Here is an 11462-nt window from a genome sequence, read left to right as displayed (position 1 = left end):
CAATTAAAGCACCCAAGAAAAAGTAAGTCAAAGGGGAACTGGTTCAAAAAGAAACCGATGTAGATTCCAAGAGCACACCATCATGCTACTTAGTCTGAGGTCGCCTAAATGTCTCATCCAGACACAAGCACAGGTCCCCACAAGAGGAACACTCTCAAATGATTACAAATCAATCATATATATGTTCTATTAAAAATAATACAGTGCATAACAGAGAGATGATTTACAAGGAAAAAAATATCATCTCCGAAAACTCATAACTACACATTTGACTGTTTTCCTCCCAGACAGGGTATCGGCCAGTTCCAGGGTAAAACTAAGTAATCTCATTCCAAGACAAAAACAGAAACTATCTTGGAAAATTGATATAGGGGGGTAGAAGACACAGTCAGTGCCTCCAGTCCCACTTTGGGAAGTAACTGATTGATAGAGTACTCACCTGTGGACAAAGGCCCTCTTGGCGTACATAAGATCAAACTTGTGGTCCAGTCTTGCCCAGGCCTCTGCAATGGCAGTTGTGTTACTCAACATGCATACGGCACGCTGGACCTTGGCCAGGTCTCCTCCAGGCACAACAGTGGGTGGTTGGTAGTTGATGCCCACTCCATTCCATGTTTGAATTTTCCTGAAAATCACCGTGGTAAAAGATGAGGCCTTTCACACGCCTGCAAACACACACACACACACACACACACACACACAGAAAAGAGAGAGGGGTCTGAAAATTTCTACCTAGGAATATGACCCAAAGTCTTAAAACTATCTGATGTATGAGCATCATGTCCTCAATACATTGGAAAAAAAAATCAGTAAAATTGGAGACCAGAACCTCTTTTACACGATGCCAAAAAAATTGGCTTACGAGGCAATAGAGGAGGTAGTTCCTATAATGGATTTGAAAAAACTGTATTACCTTGAAACCAGTAGGACACCAGTCAACAAACTGGATGGTTCTCTTGGTTTTGATGGTGGCAATGGCAGCATTCACATCCTTGGGGACGACATCACCACGGTACAGCAGACAACAGGCCATGTACTTGCCGTGACGGGGGTCACATTTCACCAGCTGGTTGGCTGGTTCAAAGCAAGCGTTGGTCACTTCAGCCACGGACAGTTGTTCGTAGTAGGCCTTTTCAGCAGAGATAACGGGGGCATAAGTGGCCAGAGGGAAGTGGATAAGTGGATAGGGGACCAGGTTGGTCTGGAACTCGGTCAGATCTACATTCAAGGCACCGTCAAATCTGTAAGAATTGACAGAAATTATCGTATCTTGCAATTAAGAAAAATAATTGTGGCATCAGCCACTTTGAAACTGCAAGAATTTTTTTTAAAAACAAGAACAAAACTCGTACCATATGCCATTGTTACCAAAAAAAAAGTGCCAAATCCAAATAATGTGATTTTAATAGAGGGTGATTGAAGTGTAAGATTAAAAAATAAAAGTAAGATTTAACTCTTCTATTATTGTTAATATTAACAAGCAACACATAGACTATTTTCAACATAAATCGACTGAATTGCTTAGGTGAGGTAATGCTATCTTTAATATCCGAGTTGAAATGTTTTTCTGACACCTCTGTCCACCCAGCGGTGACTAGATAGCTGGGTCTGTATGATCTAGAGGAAAGTACTTAGCGATGGACTAGCGTCCTACCAAAAGGATAGCAAGTAATTGCTATTGTCCGTATCATACTATGGAAAACATAATAAACTCCAGCTCCATGAGCCTGTTGGCTCTGAAGGATTACCTAAATCTACATGTCCATGGATGCCAGCAGGCGAAAGTAGTTACAAAAATAAACTGCTAATCTCTATTCTGTTTATGTTGTGCGTGTGACTGTGTGTTTTATGTCAAATAAAAATCGTGAAGAAAAACTTTAAATCCAGTCTATAATCTGTGACCAAACGCATGCTATCAAAATAATCCACACACCTCAGAGAAGCAGTGATTGAGGAGACAATTTGACCAATCAGACGATTTTGGTTGGTGTAGGGGGGTCTTTCAATGTCAAGGTTACGCCTGCAGATGTCATATATGGCTTCATTGTCCACCATGAAAGCACAGTCTAGATCCAGCATGGACAATACAGTTAACACCTCTGAAAATGAAGATAGCATACCATCTATATTATGCCCATTGTTCTGCTCTGCTTCAATAGAAGAAGTTAGTGAATTAATTGAGAAAGCCCCAAATAAACAGTACAAACGTGATGCTGTACCAACATGGCTTTTGAAAGAATGCGTAAAGGAAGTTGCACTTGCTATCATTTCGATTGCAAATAGGTCTATCGAGAATTCAGACATTCCAACCTGCTTCAAAGAAGCTCTATTTAACCACTCTTTAAAAAAGAAAATTATGGATACCGATCAATTAGGGGACAGCGTGGCTCAACGGTTCGGTCTTTGCTTCGTAACCAAAAGGTACCGAGTTCGATCGCCCGCCGCTGCACTGTATGGCCTTGAGCAAGTCACCTCGCCCTAGCTCAATTTGCGGCGCTGCACTGCGGCTGACGCCTGGGTTATTCCAGTCTTCCTTTGGAATAGACTCTAGAGACACATTTCCCCTAGGGGATGAATAAAGGGAAGTTTATTCATTTATTTCTTTAATTGAAAAACTACAGGCCAGCCTCGAACCTTCATTTCATTTCGAAATTAATTGAAAGACGCATTGTCAAACGTCTCAACAATTACATAAATTTCAACAATCAGCATGCATACTGTTTTTCAAGCCACCTAATAAGCAACCACACAGCATAGAAACAGCACTTTTGCGTGTCCAAAATGATAATATCGACCTACTTGACACTAACGATAATGCAATACTACTGCCGCTGGACCTTAAGTGCCGATTTCGACATTGTGGATCACACAATGCTACTACTAGTCAGTATGTTTAATTCAGAAAAGTGAGTGGAGCAGGCACTTTATGTTGGTAACAACAAGAGATGAGTGAGTAGGAAAGTACCAGAAGACAATAGAGAATCATTTTTTTTTTCGTGGCGGTGATGGGGTTTGAACCCGCGACCTTATTGGTACGACAACTCGGCCTGGCCGGTGAGATCGTGACTCTACCTTATGAGCTATCCACAAACCGAAAAATTCGTATCAAACTCAGGTCATTCATTACTAGAGCTCTCTCTCTCTCTCTCTCTCTCTCTCTCTCTCTCTCTCTCTCTCTCTCTCTCTCTCTCTCTCTCACCGACTACTGGAGATCGAGGGTCCAACACACAACCACCGCGAAGTTAGTAGCCAGCAATTGGATTCAATAGTCTGATGTCACGTCGCCCAGCAATGGCGGCCATCGTGGTTCTAAACAAAGAACATCTGTACATTTTATTCTTCATTCTGGCTACAACTTTTCATATGTCTTGTGAGCATAATGTGTAAAAGTCAAAACATGATCAGATTTATAATGGGTTTTTTTTCCCTCTGGATACGCGTTTATGCTCGTCGTAGAAATATTTCATAAGGGCGTCCGCCATTGTTCCGATAGTTTAGAGCCAGCTACTAAGTTACCATGCGTCATTACGAGGGAAGTGACGTTACGACTGTTGAAGCGTATTGAGCTTAATAGCCAATATTCTCAACACAAGCATATAACATAGAAACAATAGGATTCAGTAGTCGTAACGTCACTTCCTTCCTTATGACGCATGGTAACTTAGTAACACTGGCTCTAAACTATCGGAACAATGGCGGACGCCTGTATGAAATATTTCTCCGACGAGCATAAAAGCGTTTTCAGAGGAAAACAAACCCATTAATTTGATCATGTTTTGACTTTTACGCATTTTGATCTCAAGGCATACGAAAAGGGAACGAAAAGTTCTAGCTAGCATGAAGAATAAAAAATAATGATTTTCTTTGTTTAGAACCAAGATGGCCGCCGTTGCCGGGCGCGTGACATCAGACTTCTGAATCGTATTGAGACATTGAGTATATGGGGTATGTTTGTGATCTAGTAATGAATGACCTGAGTTTGATACGAATTTTTGGGTTTGTGGATAGCTCATACGGTAGAGTCACGCTCTCACCGGCCAGGCCGAGTTGTCGTACCAATAAGGTCGCGGGTTCAAACCCCATCATCGCCGTGAAAATTTTTTTATTCTCTATTGTATTCTGGCACTTTCCTACTCACTCATCTCTTGTTGTTACTAGACCGTATGCAGAGGCTCTTTGGAATCGGAGACAAAGCCCTAGAATGGTTTTCATGCTCTCTACGAGACAGGTCACAGCGCGTTTTTAGAAATTATTATTATTATTATTATTATTATTATTATTATTATTATTATTATTATTATTATTATTATTATTATTATTATTTTAATATTATTATTATTATTTTATTAATTATTATTATTATTATTATTATTATTATATTATTATTATTATTATTATTATTATTATTATTATTATTTATTATTATATTATTTATTATTATTATTTATTATTATTATTATTATTATTATTATTATTATTATATTATTTTATTATTATTAATTATTATTGTATTATTATTATTATTATTATTATTATTATTATTATTATTATATTATTATTATTATTATTATTTATATTATTATTATTATTATTTATTATTATTATTATTATTATTATTATTATTATTATTATTATTATTATTATTTTATTATTATTATTATTATTATTATTATTATTATTATTATTATTATTATTATTATTATTATTATTATTATTATTATTATTATTAATTATTATTATTATTATTTATTATTATTATTATTATTTATTATTATTATTATATATTATTATTATTATTATTATTATTATTATATTATTATTATTATTATTATTATTATTATTATTAATTATTATTATTATTATTATTATTATTATTATTGCTATTATTATTATTATCATTATTATTATTATTATTATTATTATTATTATTATTATATTATTATTATTATTATTATTATTATTATCAACAACAACAAAAAAGAAGGCTGTATTATAAGCGCTTTACAAAATCGTAACCAAATCAATTTTTAACTCAAAGGAATAATAAAAGTAAATAGAGCACAGAATCAATAATTCACTTTATTGAGGACGTAAAAATTGAAACTTTTCAACCAAGATTTAAGAGATATTATTATTGTCGTGTATTCCAAGGAGCATGTGACAGCCGACGGAAGGACGTTATGAACAATGGACTGCTCAAAATTGAAATGATTGTTCGGCAATTTTTACGATGCGTTTTCAAGATTCTCAAGAATTTTTTGATGAGTGTTTTTTCTCAGTTTTCTTTTAGGGACAAAAATATTAAAAAGGTATCTAATATAAACCAGGGTGCCCGGTGCCTTAGAAACAAAGGTACAGATTTTTCTTTTGAGCGTGTTCGTTTCAAGTGTTTATTACTGTGACATTATTTATGGTCAGGAAGTTTTACTTGACATTGAATAAAAATAATTTATTATTACATTTATTTAGCGCACTTCCTCGAACTTATCATGCGCAGTGCGTTTTATCGTGTTTCATTTGTGGCCAGCACGTCAGGGAGTACCAGTCGCCTGCTAGGCGTCCTTTTTGTATTCGTACTCTTACAATACCCGCTGGAGCTTTACTAACACTAACAGGCGTTACGTCTCGTTCTACGTGTATGAGTTTTGCTGTCGGCTTTGTTGTTGTTTTTCTATTTATTTTGTTTGTTTGTTTGTCTGTTTATGTAATTTTTGTTGTTGTTGTTGTTTTTTTTTTTGTTTTTTGTTTGTTTTTTTTTTTTTTTGTTTTTTTTTTGTTTTTTTTGTTTGTTTTTTTTTCTGTTTTGATTATTTTTGAGGATTAAAAATGTGTTTTAAAATTTCTCAAAACGGCTTTATGGCGGGCCAGATGTCCAAAAGGGAGTTTAAAGTAATAATGAGTGACACACCAGGGATCAGGCACTGGTATAAGATAAAATTTGAACAAGTGTGCATGAAACAGTGCCAGACAAAGCTGAAGGAAAAATATAAGAAAAAAAAATGCTTCTCAAAATAATCAGCATGATTTTGTTTTATTTGTTTTTAAGGGGTTTACTGTGCACATTTAGGTCATTTCAACACCAGTAAAAAAAAGGAAGAAAATGGGATAGTAAGAAGTTCTAGAATTGCAATCGAAGCACCCAAGACATAAGGGAATTAGTTTAAAAAGGGAACATATTTTAGTTCCAAGAGCACACTATCAGTGTAGTTGGTTTGAGATTACCTAAATGTCTACCCAGACACAAGAACAGGTCCCACTAAGAAGAATACACTCAAATGTATACAAATCATATGTAAAAGAAAAAAAGAATACAATACATAACAGAGAGATGATTTACAAGGAAAAGGATATCATCTCCAAAAAAAACAACTATGGATTTGACTGTTTCCCTCCCAGCCAGGGTATCCGGCCAGGTCCAGGACAAATAAAACTCATTCCAAGACAAAGACAGAAAGCAAATTCGAAAACAGATATAGGGGATAGAAGACACATTAAGTACCTTCCTGCCCACTATGGGAGGTCAGGAATCCCATCCAGAATAAGCATGCTTTGACTGAGACCCAGCTATCCATTTACTGCTGGTTGGACAGTGTGGGGGGGGGGGGAAGAGTTCATTTATTATCGGTTATGTCCCTTTGTCAAGTCAAAGAGATAGAACTGTAATTTAGCGAAATGCATTTGTTAGTGGTTGTTCCCCTTAGAGATTACTATAGAAAATCGTCGTTATCATCATCATCATCATCATCATCATTATCATCATCATCATCATCATCATCATGATCATCATCATCTTCATCCGTCTGAATTAGTAATTTTAAAAAATAATTACTGTCATCTATCTAGCCACTGATCACACTTAATATCGCTTTACTTTTGTTACAAAAAAAACCCCATGAGTTTTTGTATAGCGCAATGTCCACTTAATGTGCTCAAAGCGCTTTACAAAGTGTCCCTGACCAACAGCAACACGTAACATGTAGAACGAGACATGAAGTCTGTTAGGCGATATTACAGTTTTTCGACAGAGACAACGTTGTTAACGTCCAGGTACTCATTTTACACCTGAGTACGGTGAGAGAATGTGAGTAAAGAGCCTTTTCCAAGGACTCAACTCTGCGCCGAGCGAGGCTCGAACTCAGGACTTTCCGATCCGAAAGCGAGTGTTTTTAATAGTAATGACAAACCCAACATTAACCATGACGGTGGCGACAACGACAGCATTAAGAACTGGAATTCTACAACACAATTGGTCGAATTGTGAATTCATATGAGTGATGAACATTGTCTACTGATAGTCACTGGTGATGAACCATCCATTTACCGATCACTTGGAATCTTTCCGTCTAACTGATCACACGCATTTTTGGTCTCTCTCTCTCGTATTGGTGACGAGAATTATAATACTACCCAGCTATTGTAGGAATCTTTACTTCTTTTTGTAATTTTTTATTAAGTTAATGATGTGTTTATTTCTTGAGTGTATTTCAGTGGATTATTGTGTATCGTGTTTTTAATAATTCGTTACATTGATTTAATTTTGCATAATCACTGTGTCTGGAGATTGAGAGTAAGTTGCCTCATCTAACACCCTGCCTTTTCCATGATTATACAAGCATCGCCGTTTCTTATCTTTATTACGTTTTTATATATATAATTGATAGCTATTCAGTAGCTGCTATATGATATTGTTGTTATGATTTTGATGAGTTCTATTTAGTTATTTATATGTTTTAGGTGTTTTTTGCTCATGGATTGTTTAGTTGTAGGAACTTGGCTGCTAGATAATAGATTTTAGCATACTTGGGGACGAATACGATGAGGGCGCGGTGGGACATTATTGCACAACCCGGCATCATCAGTGTTCCTCAGTCCCCTGTTTTAGGGGGTTCAAAGGAACTGATTACGTCTTAGACGTGATTTCCACACGTCTTTTTCTGGTAGGGATGTTCCCGAATCCACGGGAAATGACATAAGTTACGTCAGGACAGAACATCAGAGGTTCACATTAGTCTTGTTTCAATAATTTGTCACATCAAACTATGGGCATAATCATAATATGAGGGGTGTGGCCATATCGGGGACTAAGGGTGTGGTTTAGTTTTGGAGCGGTCTGATTCGAGGGATACAGACGGAATTACTACACCCAAACACAGCGAATGTTATGAGGCTTGATCTAATCAGTCAGATGCATAGCCCTACTATGACTCTTTTAACAACAAGATATGAAGTGAATAGAAAAGTGCCAGAAGACAATAGAGAATAAAAATTTTTCGCGGCGGTGGTGGGGTTTGAACCTGCGACCTTATTGGTACGACAACTCCGCCTGGCAGGTGAGAGCGTGGCTCTACCGTGTGAGCTATCCACGAACACAAAAATATTCGTTTCAAACTCAAAGTCATTACTAGATCCCTCTCTCACCCACTTCTTGAGACCGCCGATTCGTTCGTACACCACCATCGCGAATAATTTTGACCAGCAGTTAAGCTTAATAGCCAATATTCTCAACACAAACATATAACATAGAAACGATTGAGACATTGAGTATGCTCCGGTGTATGGGGTGAATTTTAATTCAGAAAAGTGAGTGGAGCAGGCACTTATGTTGGTAACAACAAGATATGAAGTGAATAGAAAAGTGCCAGAAGACAATAGAGAATAAAAATTTTTGGTCTCTCTCTCTCGTATTGGTGACGAGAATTATAATACTACCCAGCTATTGTAGGAATCTTTACTTCTTTTTGTAATTTTTTATTAAGTTAATGATGTGTTTATTTCTTGAGTGTATTTCAGTGGATTATTGTGGATTAACCCCACCACCGCCGCGAAAAATTTTTATTCTCTATTGTCTTCTGGCACTTTTCTATTCACTTCATATCTTGTTGTTACCAACATAAGTGCCTGCTCCACTCACTTTTCTGAATTAAAATTCACCCCTACACCGGAGCATACTCAATGTCTCAATCGTTTCTATGTTATATGTTTGTGTTGAGAATATTGGCTATTAAGCTTAACTGCTGGTCAAAATTATTCGCGATGGTGGTGTACGAACGAATCGGCGGTCTCAAGAAGTGGGTGAGAGAGGGATCTAGTAATGACTTTGAGTTTGAAACGAATATTTTTGTGTTCGTGGATAGCTCACACGGTAGAGCCACGCTCTCACCTGCCAGGCGGAGTTGTCGTACCAATAAGGTCGCAGGTTCAAACCCCACCACCGCCGCGAAAAATTTTTATTCTCTATTGTCTTCTGGCACTTTTCTATTCACTTCATATCTTGTTGTTACCAACATAAGTGCCTGCTCCACTCACTTTTCTGAATTAAAATTCACCCCATACACCGGAGCATACTCAATGTCTCAATCGTTTCTATGTTATATGTTTGTGTTGAGAATATTGGCTATTAAGCTTAACTGCTGGTCAAAATTATTCGCGATGGTGGTGTACGAACGAATCGGCGGTCTCAAGAAGTGGGTGAGAGAGGGATCTAGTAATGACTTTGAGTTTGAAACGAATATTTTTGTGTTCGTGGATAGCTCACACGGTAGAGCCACGCTCTCACCTGCCAGGCGGAGTTGTCGTACCAATAAGGTCGCAGGTTCAAACCCCACCACCGCCGCGAAAAATTTTTATTCTCTATTGTCTTCTGGCACTTTTCTATTCACTTCATATCTTGTTGTTACCAACATAAGTGCCTGCTCCACTCACTTTTCTGAATTAAAATTCACCCCATACACCGGAGCATACTCAATGTCTCAATCGTTTCTATGTTATATGTTTGTGTTGAGAATATTGGCTATTAAGCTTAACTGCTGGTCAAAATTATTCGCGATGGTGGTGTACGAACGAATCGGCGGTCTCAAGAAGTGGGTGAGAGAGGGATCTAGTAATGACTTTGAGTTTGAAACGAATATTTTTGTGTTCGTGGATAGCTCACACGGTAGAGCCACGCTCTCACCTGCCAGGCGGAGTTGTCGTACCAATAAGGTCGCAGGTTCAAACCCCACCACCGCCGCGAAAAATTTTTATTCTCTATTGTCTTCTGGCACTTTTCTATTCACTTCATATCTTGTTGTTACCAACATAAGTGCCTGCTCCACTCACTTTTCTGAATTAAAATTCACCCCATACACCGGAGCATACTCAATGTCTCAATCGTTTCTATGTTATATGTTTGTGTTGAGAATATTGGCTATTAAGCTTAACTGCTGGTCAAAATTATTCGCGATGGTGGTGTACGAACGAATCGGCGGTCTCAAGAAGTGGGTGAGAGAGGGATCTAGTAATGACTTTGAGTTTGAAACGAATATTTTTGTGTTCGTGGATAGCTCACACGGTAGAGCCACGCTCTCACCTGCCAGGCGGAGTTGTCGTACCAATAAGGTCGCAGGTTCAAACCCCACCACCGCCGCGAAAAATTTTTATTCTCTATTGTCTTCTGGCACTTTTCTATTCACTTCATATCTTGTTGTTACCAACATAAGTGCCTGCTCCACTCACTTTTCTGAATTAAAATTCACCCATACACCGGAGCATACTCAATGTCTCAATCGTTTCTATGTTATATGTTTGTGTTGAGAATATTGGCTATTAAGCTTAACTGCTGGTCAAAATTATTCGCGATGGTGGTGTACGAACGAATCGGCGGTCTCAAGAAGTGGGTGAGAGAGGGATCTAGTAATGACTTTGAGTTTGAAACGAATATTTTTGTGTTCGTGGATAGCTCACACGGTAGAGCCACGCTCTCACCTGCCAGGCGGAGTTGTCGTACCAATAAGGTCGCAGGTTCAAACCCCACCACCGCCGCGAAAAATTTTTATTCTCTATTGTCTTCTGGCACTTTTCTATGACTCTTTTAGTACGCCATGGTCAGATGTCACGGGTTTGAAGAAGAATTATCCATATAATTAATATTCATTAGCAACGTGCATCCTTAGTGGTATCTGGTACTTAGCACCCCCCCCCCCCCCACATAGACACATAGATAACACAGGACGGTAGTCTGTGGATAGACACTCAGTAAGTGTAGAGGAATATAGCCACGCCCTGGGACAGTCGCAAGGCTCAACTATGTAAACTATCGGTAACCTACGATGGAGACGTGAAAATTAGGGGCTCCTTCTATTCTATATGGGCGTGTTCAATGTCAAGTCAGTAAAAGTGGCATTTGTGTATTGATGGTGTGTGATTAACTAAAATACACGCCTTTTCTGCCCACTGTATCTTACCTTATAGTTAAAATTACTCAAAAATTAATCATAAATTACTCACTGAATAGAAACCTTCGAAACCCATGCCTAATTTACTATACGTTTGATGCTTATATCATAATTTTAATATGATAGATGGGATAGATGCCAGGACATCATTGAGTACTATAAGTAGAATTTGGATAGATGCATTTGCTTCCATGGCCAGTGTTGCGGTAAGTCGCGTCTGGAGGGTAACAGTCGTGACGTCACTTCCCT

At 37.6% G+C, this 11462-nt stretch overlaps 1 protein-coding gene across 1 annotated transcript in view; it reads right to left on the bottom strand.

The window, feature by feature from the left end:
- LOC144973995 (tubulin alpha-8 chain) overlaps positions 1-2137 on the bottom strand; it is a 2619-nt gene extending 482 nt beyond the window's left edge. Inside the window, exons 1-3 of the mRNA XM_078916883.1 lie at positions 1934-2137; positions 914-1241; positions 440-603 (exon numbers count right to left, since the gene is read on the bottom strand). Of these exons, the coding sequence (XP_078773009.1) occupies positions 440-603; positions 914-1241; positions 1934-2118 (677 nt within the window). The 5' untranslated portion in view covers positions 2119-2137. The remainder of the gene's footprint in view (positions 1-439; positions 604-913; positions 1242-1933) is intronic.
- Between the last annotated feature and the right edge of the window lie 9325 nt (positions 2138-11462).

This window comes from Berghia stephanieae, chromosome 5 (assembly GCF_034508935.2).
Source record: "Berghia stephanieae isolate SIO BIC M18660-M18661 chromosome 5, UCSD_Bste_1.3, whole genome shotgun sequence".
Lineage (NCBI taxonomy): Eukaryota > Metazoa > Mollusca > Gastropoda > Nudibranchia > Aeolidiidae > Berghia > Berghia stephanieae.
The sequence above is the reverse complement of the archived record's forward strand: the minus strand, read 5'-3'. Positions and strand labels throughout refer to the sequence as shown.